Below are 14,721 nucleotides of genomic sequence, written 5' to 3'. Positions count from 1 at the left end.
TGCACTGTGAGCTGTAGGGTCTTATATAGACAGGTGTGTGGCTTTCCTAATCACGTCCAATCAGTATAATCAAACACAGTTGGACTCAAATGAAGGTGTAGAACCATCTCAGGGATGATCAGAAGAAATGGACAGCACCTAAGTTAAATATATGAGTGTCACAGCAAAGGGTCTGAATACTTATGACCATGTGATATTTCAGTTTTTCTTTTTTAATAAATCTGCAAAAATGTCAAAAATTCTGTGTTTTTCTGTCAATATGGGGTGCTGTGTGTACATTAATGAGGAAAAAAATGAACTTAAATGATTTTAGCATATGGCTGCAATATAACAAAGAGTGAAAAATTTAAGGGGGTCTGAATACTTTCCGTACCCACTGTATACTTTAAGTTTGTCAGGTCCGGGTCAGGTTTCGATGCCACACTCTCGGGCGCGGGTTGGGTTCAGACAGTAATAAGAAGCCTGATCCATGCTCTAATAGAAACTACATGCCACCCTATCTCCTCTGTATATATTTTTTCTCAATTTCATTCACTTTCCCCTCCTTTTTCCCCCTAATTCTATTCTCAAGCTCTCCAAGGGGCCCCATAACATTTGTCTAAACCCTGTAGAGCTGCCTTGACATCTCAGCAATTAGGCTTGATAATGCTGATAGAGGTGGAAACCTCATCTTGTCTGGCCTTGACACCGGTAGAGAAAACGTGATGACACTCTGTAACCTCTGTTCATCTCAACAGGACCACACCAAAGTGACACATACACTATGAGAGAAAGACATGTCGGAAACAGGAAGGTTGTTTACAAGTCACATCTGCAGTTTACCGAGGGTGTGATGTTAAAGATATTCACTGGATGCAGGATGCTTTCACAAAACTGGTTTTGATGGAATATGCCAAAGTTGGGGGAAAACTGTTTGTACTGCAAACAATAGTTTAGTTCATTGCCAGATTTTGTTCACGGAAAGCATTCCCTCAGGTATGACATGATACGAAACTACGCAATGAAAGCAGCGTGAAATAACAGCTAAATCTGATAAGCCAAGAGGGTTCTCGTTTTTTCACATGTATGTGCATGAAGCAACAAAATGTGCTTTAGTGTGACACTTACACCAGGAGGCTGGTCCTTGGCAAACATACCCCAGGTGTGATTGTTGAGGTCATGTTTATATGTGCGATGCTCTGTCTCTCCAAAGCCGTAGACAAACTCTGAAGGCAGACTAGTAGACACTTGGATGAACATGTCTGAGAAGATAAAACCTGGCATAGAGGAGTCCCAACTGAGAAAAGTGAAAGAAGATTAAATCAGAGAGAGAGGGGGATGAGGGAATTATTGTCACAGGGAGTTATTCACAATATGTTTGACACAAATAAGCATAATAACTCACAAGAACTGCAGACATCCCTTCAACATACTCCATACATTTTAATTAGTGAAATTTCAAATGACACTTCTAAAAAAACACAGAAGGCTCGACTACAGAATAGTGTCACCCTTGCTTAAAGATATGCTTTGAAACGATTCTCCGCACTTCTTCCAGATTCCTTGAATCTTTTAATTATGTTGTGCATCATTGAGGGTGACATATCCAAATCCCTTCCTATATTTCTTTGAGGAACATTGTTATTAAACATTTCAATAATTTCCTCATGTTAGCAAACTGGTGGTCCTCAGCCCACGTTTGCTCCTAAAGGGCTCGGCCTTTCCTTGATGCCACTTTTGTACCAAATCATGATGCAGTCACCTGTTTCACATCACCAATTTCAAATGGAATCATCATTTCATTGCTTTACTTCATTGCTATCCCTAAAATGCAACCATCCCAATTTTTTTTGGAATGTGTTGCTGGCATCAGAATTGAAATTTGTGTTTATTTTGAAAAATAAAATAAAATTGATGAGGTATCACATCAAATAATATGCTGCTGTATTGTTTTCAGTATGACACAAAGGATTTACACATCACTATTTTCAGTTTTTTTTTTATGTTACATACCGTAACAACTTCTTCTGATTTGAGGTTGTAAAATATCACAGAAACAACAGAACAAATATAAAGCAGCACATTTAAGACATTTAATTCTAGCCCTAAACTATCCTTACTAACTAACTTACAACTTGTAAATCTATCAAACAAATGTATCTCAATTCCAAAAACAACAAACAAACAATCCAAACCTCATGAAACAGGCTGAAACATCAACAATACAATAACAAAACAATACCCTCAGCCCACCTGAACCACTTGTACAGCTAAAATACTCACATCTTAGTCCCTGTGGTTTTCCTTATGACCTGGATGCCGAATGGGTTCTTGGTAATATTAACCTTGTAAAGCCTCTTGTTCTCATCAGTCTCAGGAACAGAGGGAACCGTGAGCTGCACGGGAACCTCATAACGATCTGTGGCTGGGTCCCAGATCTGGGCAGGGAGAAGATGCTGGTCTGTTTGTGTGTGTGTGTTTATGCGGAGCTGGCTTTCAAGTGATGCACATGAATAAAAACTATACTTAACCAAAGAAGGGGCACAAGGAAAAACAGAGAAATGCAATTGCTACACAAGAGAATGCACCACTACAAGGACAAACAAATAATTACACACCTTGAACTGCAGCATGTAACTGCGATGGTAACGGATATCAACACGGAGTGTGTCAATGTCCGGAGAGTCGGGGCGACCACTGCTCCCGTACTTCTTGTTCCGAGTGATATCAAATGTCATGCCTGAGTTGGTTTCTGTGACTTCAGTAACATTGTATCCATAGTCTCTTGGATAGAAACAGTGTGGAACACGATCTATGGTGCTTGACTGAGTAGGGAAATAAGGAAAGGGTTAGCAGTTTTCAGGAATATAGAAATAATGTGTGCAAGTACATTCTGATCATTACATTCTGACCTTACCTCCCAGATGCAGCCTCTGGCCTCGCACTTAGCTACAGTTGGATTCTCCTCTGGATGGCAGTCAAAGCGCTGGTATGCCTCCCATTCCACCTGGTAGGTCTCCCCTAAGGTCAGGGATAGGCCATGCAAGGAGAGAACCTGCGCATGTGATGAAAGGATGAGAGGATGCATTAATTATTCATTCAAGGATGCCAATGTGAGAGCATTCTTCCCAGGTTGTCCTAAAGTGAACAATCTCCTTATCTAAGCTCAGATGTGCTTGTGTGAGAAAAGATGCGTGCTTGATGTTTCGTGCACTATTAGTTGAGACACAGCTGTTAATTTCCCTCACAGTTTCATCAGCTTCTGTTTGGAGTTATGAGTCACTCTCACAGTAAATCTTTGGGAGTCCCTTTCATTCTACTCTCTACAGTCACCATCTGATGCAGCCTCAGCTGGTGAGTAGACTTCTGGAATTTCCATCATTTCTGTGGGGTCTTTTTATTTTAGAATCATGCTTCAGCAGTTCTGTTGTGTAAATGACACAAGTACTTAAGCAGTTAGAAGAAAAGTGCAAATAGACTGCAATTGCATGAATGGGCAGAAGGATAAATAGAGTAATTGAGGAGACATGGAAGGAAGGGAGGAAAAAGAGGAAGGAAAGAAAGAAAGGAAGGAATAGAAAAGTGCACAGGGACAGTAATGGAGGCACTTCACACATGCACTATGAGCAGTATCCGCTTGTTAAGTAGTGACGTAATATTCCGTTCCCAGGTCCAAACTTCGGTTCATTCTCCTCAATTCAATATGCAGCAATGTTGGGTTCCTCATTGTTTTAGTGAATCAAAACTCACAGGTCAGCTGCCATATTACCACTTGGTAAAATGACATGGCTGCAGCTGATTTGACAAGTCATGGTATTCTTAAATTAATACTTCTCAAGGTGCTTTGTTTTGCTGCCTTGCAATATAGCTAGCCAGCTAGCACGAAGTTAACATAAGCACTACACACTGACGCTGATGAGTTTATTTATTATGCTAGCACGTAGAACTGTGATACTGACTACTATATGTGAGTAGAAAAAAATTTAGTCTTTTTTTTTTTTAACTCTCAGTGATACCTCACTAAAAAAAGATGTTATTGGTGACAGGCTCCACCATTTGGGTCTGGAGGAGTTAGGAATGTTAGTTCAGACACTGCATGCGGATCAAAGGCAGCCAGGAGATTTAGTGCGCAGTAAATTATTAAAAAAAGCAATCAAGTAAAAGAGATTAAATAAACTACAAAGAGTTAGTGTGACTCATATACTGTAAAGCACTGTGCTATTTGAGTGTATATGGAACTAATGATGTATGGTTGCTGTGAGCTATATTCAAGGCCCAGTCTAACTGCGCATACAAAGACCGATGGACATGACAAGCTAGAGTCTGGGTTTAACAGCACATTTACCCTTCACCCCCAGGAAATGATTACAGCAGAGAGTCATTTGACAAATGCATGTGTGTGTGTGTGTGTGTGTGTGTGTGTGTGTGTGTGTGTGTGTGACCAGAGAGACCTTGAGGATCTACACAGTCACCATCACACACACATAAACACATGTGCACACAAATATACACAAGTACGCAAAGCAAATCTGTATAGTATTACTTCACTGAACCTCTTGACACTTTATAGACTCTAGCCTTTTGCTCATAACCCTGGGCACTAACTGTGGGATCATCCTTCTTCTTCATCCATTCTCTCTCTTTCTCGCACACTCACAAAAAGCTTTTACAATCCTCAGTGAATGTAAATTGTTATTATTCCTTACACTTACAGGCTAACCTTGATATGTACAGTAATGGTTTCTTTCCTGGTCTTATTGAAATAGATGGCAGATGCCCACAAAGGTAGCCACTGTAGAACTCAGCCAGACTGAATCTGTGCTGCATCAGGGTTGTCCTGACAAATGGAAATAACTGAAAAAAATGTACTGAATGGAAGCTTTTCATATGTTATGACTATGTAGTTCTTGTTATTCGATTTTTAATTCATTTTAAACTACTATTTTAAATCACAAACAGAAATGTAACATTACTGTACAATAATAATAACATACATTAAAAATTAAAATGATTGTAATTTACTAGTTAATATGTTCACTGTGTGCTGGTTGGTGTTGGGCAAGTAGGGTCTGTTTGTTCTATCTTCAGTACATGTCTATCATGGCAGGCAGTTAAACAACTTTCCCTCATCAGGACTCTGAAGACAGTTATGCCATTGTCAGCAGGTTTATTGACAAGAGGAAAGGGTGAAACTAAAAGAAAAAATAAAACATCAAAATGTGCAGACACAATATGTCCAAAAGCACAGCTGCAGGCATTACACTGATTTGCCTTTCGCACTGAAACTGATATAGGCCTGCATACATTTTATATACTGTATATGCTTTAAAATATGAATACTTTAGCCAAACTTTCCTAACAGATTAGCCTGAAGCTAATGTAAACATATCAATGAGAACAGCCTTTCCAAGTACATTTTTTCTGCTAAAGCTTACAAACGCTGTACATCCTCAAACCATAAGCAGTAGTGTAAAAGAACTTATTACATACCGACAATGCAACCAAAGGCATAAGATGTATGCAGAATGTTGCTGACCTACACAGCTGAACTGCCATGCTGAAAGAAACTACTCTCCGTGACAAGCGCTTCACTTTCTGGCTAAAGTTTTAGTCAAAGTCCACAAAGTTGCCTCATGCTATACTTGGAGGAGCCAGTAGCTGCCACTGTTGCTCCCATAATAAATCATTTTATCAAAAAACAGCCCTAGGAAAAATGCAAGATGCCCTTAGCTGAAATAAACCTATTTACAAAACTTAAACAACTATAGGGAACACAGCTCATCAGGGGTTTTTCATTGAAAGCAGCTGCATGCTGCTGGAAATGAAGTTGTAAGAGAGGTGACAGTGAAACAACAGCAAAGTTACAGTAAGTAAAACCAAAACATGAGCTGGTACATGCTAAAATGCTTTGTATAGCTGAGGATATCAGAATCAAGCTTCACTGGGTTCGTCACGACAAGCGAACACCTTCTGATTAGTAATTGTTAATATAAAAATTGTGATTGGTGCAGCTTTAAAGAAATGTGACCTATCAGATGTCCGCATGCATGCTAGAACATGTTATTTAATAAATATTATTTAAAACTAATTTCCCTTGGTGTGAAAACAATTAAACAATGGCTGCTGTTCATATTTAGCATTTGAGCATTTGTGTGTTTACCTTCTTGGCTCCATCATACTCTATGTTGGTGTTTGGCATCGTTGTGGTAGAATTTCCAGTTGTTCCAGTGCCAATATGAGTCACAATGACGAATCTGGGAGCAAAAGGCACGCCGAGGACAACAATTTTGTCAAACTTAAGGTTGTTTGGGTCTTTGTAGCCAGCATGGGTCACCTGCATTGTCAGTATTCCCTGTAAGATAGAGAACAAACAATTAGATGTCTGATTTGAATCCATTTATTGCATGCTTTCAAAATTAAAAACCCCACTGTTATTACAAAATTTACATTTTGTAACATAATACTTTTGTTGTTGTTTTGTAGATTGATTAAACTGACAGATTCCAATGCTTAACAGTCAAGTTACACTACGCCACCTCTTGTTATCATGTATACTGGTAAAGCAAACAGCTTGTAAACTCCCTAAACTCATGCCCATCAAACTGCTGTTCTGATAGATTTTGTGTCTGTAAACCCCTATACCCCCCCCCCCCCCACCTCACCCTACTTCACCCCAGTGTAATTCTAAGGTACAAGAAGAACATCTATGGCATACATAAAACATGCGAGGCAATTCTCAGCGCTGTGTAATGCAGAAACAGGGGAGACTTGATCCAGCAAAGCTTCAGCAGTCTAGAGTGGATCAACCATGCTTGGTGTTCTGGACTGGGAAAGCTGATGTGGTTGTGAACTTTGAACCTGAGTTCAGATCAGAACGAGTATGTGTGAAAGATGGTGTACATGTACACTAGATGCATGCAAGAGAAACTTACAGAGACGACAGAGAATGTGTAGTGGATGTAGTTGCCCTTTTCAACAGTTTCTGTAAAAAAATAAAAATAAAAAAATAAGAGCAGATGTTAATTTTTGTCACATCAGTTTGACACAACGGTATACTACCTGAAATTCACTTGTGAAAGTGTGTGACTGACAGCATTTGAACAGCCACACCGACTCATGTGATTCTTGCTTAACAAGATACAGGTTTCCAGTTGATTCTCATAAAAGAATGCCTGCAAATGCAATTGATCCTGTCTCATGCTCACTGACACGTTTGCACAAACAGAAACAGGAAAGAAAAAATGAGAAAAGCAATAATACCTCGCGAGTCTCCATCATCCCAGAATAGCTCTCCAGCTGCCTGGTTGTTGTCATCAAGAGCAATAATCAAACCCATGGGGTTACGGCGACTAGAGACATGTGCATACAACACACACACACACACACACAAACACAAACACAAACACAAACACCATATGCATATGCAATTAAAATGTAATTAATCAAACAAATACTGAGCACATTATGCAAGCACATGAGTTGCAGTAAATATAACGGGGATACTTTGATGTTTTTGGGATTCTGTGCATAAGTTGGAAATACAGCACATGTACTGTACAACACATGTAAATGTTGTGTGTGAGAGCTTGCTTAAATCTTTCAACATTAATTGAGGTGTCCTAGCTTTGTGTGTGTGTGTATACCTGTATGTGGTGGTGACATTCGGTTCCTGAGTGGGGAGGATCGCACCACCTCTGATGTGTAAACCAAGCTTCTCAGCTGGTAGGTGCATATCAACATGGTTTCTGCGCTCTGACAGTTGTTCCATCTGATTGGTTGAACAACAGAATCTATTCAGTTGTGATGCTGTGTGAGCAAGACAATCTCTGTGATGCCCCATTCAAGGTTAGGACAATGGTCATAAATTTGCACAAGCCTGGTCTGTAAAATGTTGGTTGTGAGCAGCATTAAACTGCCTTCTCTACAACAGAGCCTGACTTTAGACCCCTTTAACACTGAAGCAGAAATGCATTTGTTGTAAATTAACCAGTTATTAGTCTGGGTCTAAGTTGACACAGCGGGACAGTGGTTTGCGCTGTCACCTCACAGCAATAAGGTTCCGGGTTTGTAGTTAGTAAACCTACAGATATTGATAATGAATTTGGCTCTCTCAGCAATAAATAGTAGGCCTACTTGAAGGTTGAAGGTACAGTACTATGTAACTTAAGGTAGTGCTAGCATGATACTCCAAATCAACCCACTGTGCTCCACCCAGCACTCAGTAAAACAGTAGCAATTCTAAAGTAAAATAAAACAAAAACCTTAAGGAATAAAATGCAGTAACTGATTCGCTTGAGGAGGATATACCATAGCTAATGTACGTCTGTGCAATTGTGCTCCCATTTGTTTAAGACGAACAGACACATTTCTCCAGATCTTACTCTCTCCCTCTCTTTGCCCTCCATCCATTTCTCTGAGGGCCCAGATAGAGCACAGTTAATTTCTGATCCCTTGAGGTCTGAATTCTCAGACCAGCCTAAAACAATTTAAAACTCCCTTTTCTCTATCTCCTCTCATTCTCCTTCTTCATATTTCCTTCCCCACATCCTGCTATTCTCTCCTGTGGTGCACTAATTCTTTTTTTCTGTCCCATTTTCCTCCATTCCCACGGAAGGTGTGTGTGTGTGTGTGTTTGGGGAGGAGCACAATTTTATGCAGTACAGTAGAGTATGAGTGTGCATGTGGGCTGGAGTTAGTGGAGCGTCAATAAGCAATTTCAGATCTTATCACCCCCTCATTGTCTGCCTTAAGGAGGTCTTCTCTAGCCTTGTCATCTCTTCTTTTCTTTATCCCTGCTGGCCACCCTACCTTCCCACTCTTCTATATAATTGTCACCCCCCATTTCTTCTTCTTATCTTCTCCCTTATCCCTGATTTCTCATTTTTCTCTATCCTTCCTTCCCCTACTTTGTCTTTGTTCAATTTCCTTCCTATTGGTTTTCACTTCTTCATTCCTCTGTTTTTTTTTTTTCCTGTTTTTCATGGTTCCTTCACAACTTCAGTACCATCCATGCTCCTACCCAGATAATCACAAAGGACCAACTGGAACAAGGGGCCAGCGGCAAAACAGCCAATCTAATCGTTCATCTGATCAGTGGGCACTTTACATCGCCACTGTGATGCCCAAATAATGTCCCAAAGGAACTGAACACTTCTTTTATCTCTGTCAGGAAGATAGTCACTGGCCCCTCTTTCACTGTATCATTGTCCTCCCTCTCACTCTGTCTTATCACTTGTCTCTGTCTCAATGAACTTGAGACAAAGACTTTCATGACACGTGTTTCTGTGCATGTTAATCTCACTAATGTAACATAATGCTGACAAGCCCCTTTGCTGCCATTTTTTTAACACTATACATTAGTGTTACCAGTTCACTGGGTTCATGTGTAAATCCAATGCATTCTAATACAATAATCCTCCATTTAATCATGTTTAACCAAATTTATGGATCTCACTTTTTATATAATTATAAAATCGACTTTGTATTGCATGAAAGTGCCCCTCTGACAATTCGGTCTTTTTACCAAAAACGGAAAAATGCCTAAAAGCAGCTGTGTGGTAGGATACACTACCAAGAAGGCAAAGAACTCAAAGTTAATGTTTTAAAAACAGATGAACAAAAAAACCAAATCTTTAACAGGACAAAACTGGATAAGATGTGAACAGGAACAATGGGGAAACAAGGTTCCTAATACTTATTATGTCTTTGTGCAGCAAGCAACAGGTGCCTTAACTAAAATACCTTGCTAACACATAGCAGGAGGGAGGAATTACAGTGTATTTATTTCCAAAACAGAATGAGGTCTAGAGGGAAGCTGGGGCGCTGTTGATGACTAAAATGATGATGGGTCAAGCTAGCCATTAGATTGCTGTGTGTTAGCAAGCTAAGGCAGTTCCAAGCATGTTACGGCATGGCTTTATAATTTATAACACAAATTTTGACCTACTGCCAAAAAGCTTTAACTTAATTTGCAGAAATACAGTAACCTAAACTGACATTTGGATACTTGACTTAAGACAAATGTTTGCTGCACATGAAAACATAGAGTGTCAGGATCTCAGATTTTGACTGTTCTTCGTGTTAATGCCTCATCTTTTGTCTTCTTAAAGCTTTGTTTTGTTTTGTTTTGTTTAGTTTGTTTGTTTTTGGCAACTTTTAAAACTATGACTGGGTTTTTGCCTTGTTGGCAGTGCATCCTATTACACAGCAAGCAAGTTTTAGGCATTTTTCATTTTTTTGTAAAAAGATTGAGTTGTCAAAGACCCGCCTTCACTCAATATAAAGTCAGTGGAGTGAGATGAATTGCCCCCAACCTCATGTGTGACAATGGCCTAAATGCATTCACTCTCCATGCAATTAACATAATTACAGTACAATAATCAGACTACTGATAATTTATCTTCTGAATGGGGACTGGATCTGCTTTAGAGGAAACTATCTAAAAATAAGCAGGGACTGTTCTTACCGTCTCGTAGTCATACCACACAGCGTCTGGTATATATGCCCGTACATTATCCATACCCTGCAGAAAACAAGAGTAAAAGATTTTTTTTTCACATGTTTTGTTTGACTTAAGATTTGTGGACATTTGTGGGGGAGGCATCAAAAGGTTCCAGCTGTGTGTTTTGTATGAAACCATGCTTACATTTGATTTGTGTGTGTAGTCATTAACATCCATTTTGGTTCACTGTAACAATCCTGACACTTTCATCTTATAATGCTAAACATGAAGAAGAAGCTTCAATACACCACAAAGGAAGAATAGATATGTTCTGCTGCTACACATCACTGCAACTTAATCATATATGAAAAGATCAAATGTTCCCATCAAGGAAAGTTTTGTAAAACTGCCTATCAGCTGTTATAGTTTCCACAAAGCCCTTATGATATTTCAGTCTACAGTGCTATGATTCAACAGATGATGGAGAAGACAGCATCAAGTGACAACTGATAGATGACAGCCTTTTGATGGCTTAAGGTGGTGGACAGGCAGGAACAATCAATAGAAGAGCTCCAAGCCTTTGATAGCATTGTCACTTCCCTGCTCTTTCTGACAGGGCAGAACATAGGGAGAGGGAGAGATAAACACAGAGAGCACAGCGAGAGAAAAAGGAGCAAACTACATGTCCTTCTCAGAAAAGGCTAAATCCTGAAATACACTGTGTCAGCTGTGTAGGCAAGTCTGTCTCTCACTGATGGCACCAATGTCTTGCTCGCTATCACTCTCTCTCTTCAGCAGCATGTCCTATTTTGTGCCCTTCTGAGGCTTGTCATTAGGGACAAGAAAGGTGAGAGGAAGACAAAAAATAAACAGGTAAGAGCACTGAGGATAATTCAACAGAGGCAAATAAGGACAAATTTCAAAAGCAAAACACCAAAAAGTATACATGAAACACTAGAAAGAGTAACATATGATAAAGACATATTGCTATAATGGCCTGCTACGCAAATAAAATGATTTAATGCAAATCACAGTTTGAAGTAGATCACCTGTCACAACCGCTACACAGCCCATGAGATGACAGCCTGGGGAAATGGATGCCCCCTCTATACCTTGTTTTCTGGTGTCTGACTTGCTCTGGGTGCCTATCACTCACCCTGCTAACTAATGGGAAGGGACTGTAGGACTTAACATGGCTGCTAACTGTGATTGAGAAGGACAAGGCATGGGGCCTGTATCCTCATTGAGAGTATTAAAGCTAAGTTAGCCATAAAGTAAGATTTGATCAGGTAGACCAAAGATTCATACTGACAGAATGATCAGATGGTAGGTGAGGTAGATAAGAGGGGTGTAAGGGGATGCACAGAGAGAGAAAGAAGAGGTGTTAGAGAGACTGGATGAAATGGGATCACAAGGGTGAGTTGACAGCAACTGATTACGAGAATGTAGATGAGATAAGGGAGTTAATGTCTGGTTGAAGGATAAGCTAAAAAGAAAATGGGCAAGAGGAGGAAAAATGGAAGGATAGATGAAGACCAGAGGGGATGACAGACAGAGTGCAGGAGATATCCCCAGTTTATCACAGAGATCAAGGTTAAAGCATCGACTGATCTCGACGATAGAGCAAAAGCATCATTATAAAAAATGGAGAGGCAGAGCGATAAACAAAGGGAGACAGAGAGAGATGAGAATAATGAAAAAGGAAAGTAACAGCAGAGGTTGTGAAGGGTTGTTAAAGATCAACCTGTGACCTTACCCAAGTAGATGGCACCATCTCCTCTTGTGGCCCTGCATTTGTAACAGACTCTAGGCACTTGTTCTCATTGCCTGCCCACACCACAGCACTGCATCTCATCAGCACCCGCCACCACAAAAGATGAATATTCAGCCATCAGATCTGCCTTTCAAAAACAGTCCTTTTCAACTGGTGTAGCAGAGGTGTAAACTGCCTCTAAAGCTTATGTCAGCGTGCTACGCTGCACTGCTATGTTACTTTTCTACAGCAGATTAAGGTTTTCATGTCAAAACACAAAAAGCCATGTTTACAGAAAAAAGCTCTATCATAATATGGGAGAGAAGATAAAAATCATGATTTGCTTTTAGACACAGCAACACAGCTTTGAAAGATTCTCTATGTTTCCTTTTATAAATCCTTACAGAGGTAGATTTTAATGGGTAACAGTGTACCAGTTGGGGCTGTATTGGTTATACAGTACTATGACATTTATGCAGTATTTATTATTAGGTAGAGACTGTTTTTCTCACTAACTTTAACCTATTTGGTATTTTTCTGTCTGCCGTGAAGTGGGAGGGGAGGTTCAGTATGTGGTCATGTCAATATTGACCAAGCAGCATGGGGCATCTTTGGTGTTTCGCTTGGGTTTAGTTATCACAAAGTGTGGCAATATGAACAAATGTTACTCAAACACTTACACACTTTTGTGTGTGGATGATATGTTGGAAACTCCATCAAGCAGAGAGATAAACAACTTGTACTTTTCATTCCAACTGAATACATGTGATTGTGGTGTGAGCGACTGCTTTCAAGCGTACAACTGTCAGAATGTGCCACGATGCATTAAGTGAGAACTGTAGGGCTGAAGGCATGTCACCCACAGAGTTTCCAGACCAGCACAACATAATAAGAAAACATCTGATCTAATTCTTGAATACGTTTGTCTAATGCACTATAAATTCACTGATGACATTTCTGCACAATTTTAAGCAAGGTCATATATTTCCTCCTTTGAGATTCATCTTCATTGAAGACATTTTGCACTATTATATTATCTGAGCACTGTGATGCAATGCACATTGCTTTTAATGAGAAAGAAAATGAGTGGTTGGTCAGAATTGATGCCAACCCCTAACACACCCACTGGTAACACATTTATTTTTATCCTATCCCGTTTCCAGTTGAGCTCAGTTTCTGGCCTTGACAGGACCACAGGTGGGTGACCTTTGACTGCTATTTGCATTTGGCTTTTTAATTCTGCAGCATCAACCTATGGCCCTTCTCCTTCCCTACCCCCAGGATACCTCAAACCCTGAGGCAGAGCAAGCATAAACCCTTTACTTCTTGTATAAGAAACTTTTCCACAGTCACACTGATTGAGGTTATTTTATCCCCAGCTCCACTATGAATCCCATTTGCTTTCCACTGTTCTGTAATTCACAAGAGGCCATGCTAAATTGCTTATTAATCAGGCCACTTTGACATGACCGCAATCACTGTATATGCACACATACACAGGCACGTACATTTCTCACATACACACAGGCATGCATATATACACACAAACAAGCACAAACACATGCATACACACTTCTATCTACACTTCTAATCTGTTAGTAATGAGGTCAGTGCTCTCATTAGAGCTGAGAGAAAAGAAGGAGGATATGAAAGAGAGGAGAAAGAGGGATGGGGAGGGGAGGGCAACGCTAAAATTCCATGTCATGTTTTCCAAGTGGAGGTCATGATGTGTGTGTGAGTAACTGATTATCTCATCTGTATCATCTGCAAGACACATTGTTGTACTACACACTTTCTGTGTACTACATGTATAGTACATTTCTCTGAGTACATCTTAGTTCCCTTAACTGATCACTCATTGTTCCTTGATCCTCGCTTGACCCGGAAGTCGTTTTACATCTTAAAGGATGTCCCAAAACTCTTTTTTCTAGTCTGAAGAGCAAGGATTAAGGAAACTGCCTGGAGGATTCATGAATGAGAGCTATACAAGAGACCATCGGTGAATCCCGATTCACCTAACTGCATCTACGTTTTCGTCACTTGTGCCTTTTCTTTGCTTCTTAGTCGCAAACCCATGTAAGATGCAAGAAAAACATGCAAGGAGAGACTATGAAGAGAGAGGAACCAAGGAAATATGTTTTAACTGACATGAGATGGCCATCTGTCAAGCCTTAATGTGAAGCATCCAATCAAAAAGTTATTTCTGTCAGTGGATACAGTTGTGTATGCTTGGTTATCGCTCCTCCATGTAGCCTCCTCACTCCTCTGTCCTTGCTCCTCAGAGCAGAATTAAGAGCTCTGGGACATCCTTCATCATGTCAGATCAGAACGACTTCCAGGTCAAGCGAGGATCGAGGACCAAGGAATGATAAAATAAGGGAACTGCGATTCACCTCGCATTTGTTTTGTGGTTCAGTGCAAAAAATCTGTTGGTGACTGGATGCTTCATATGCCAGATTGGAGGAAAGGAAGTCTCACGTCTCTAAAACACATTTTCTTGATTCCTGTCTCCTTACACTTTTTCCCATGCATCTTATGACAGCAGGAA

At 40.1% G+C, this 14,721-nt stretch overlaps 1 protein-coding gene across 1 annotated transcript in view; it reads right to left on the bottom strand.

The window, feature by feature from the left end:
- si (sucrase-isomaltase) overlaps positions 1 to 14,721 on the bottom strand; it is a 47,737-nt gene that overhangs the window by 8,160 nt on the left and 24,856 nt on the right. The window contains exons 19-27 of the mRNA XM_020600439.1: positions 10,445 to 10,501; positions 7,623 to 7,747; positions 7,240 to 7,328; positions 6,912 to 6,961; positions 6,140 to 6,331; positions 2,897 to 3,034; positions 2,598 to 2,804; positions 2,263 to 2,417; positions 1,108 to 1,276 (exon numbers count right to left, since the gene is read on the bottom strand). Coding sequence (XP_020456095.1) covers positions 1,108 to 1,276; positions 2,263 to 2,417; positions 2,598 to 2,804; positions 2,897 to 3,034; positions 6,140 to 6,331; positions 6,912 to 6,961; positions 7,240 to 7,328; positions 7,623 to 7,747; positions 10,445 to 10,501 — 1,182 coding nt within the window. The remainder of the gene's footprint in view (positions 1 to 1,107; positions 1,277 to 2,262; positions 2,418 to 2,597; positions 2,805 to 2,896; positions 3,035 to 6,139; positions 6,332 to 6,911; positions 6,962 to 7,239; positions 7,329 to 7,622; positions 7,748 to 10,444; positions 10,502 to 14,721) is intronic.

This window comes from Monopterus albus, unplaced genomic scaffold (assembly GCF_001952655.1).
Source record: "Monopterus albus unplaced genomic scaffold, M_albus_1.0 scaffold46.1, whole genome shotgun sequence".
NCBI lineage: Eukaryota > Metazoa > Chordata > Actinopteri > Synbranchiformes > Synbranchidae > Monopterus > Monopterus albus.
Note: the sequence above shows the minus strand (reverse complement) of the source record. Positions and strands in the feature narration are given on the sequence as shown.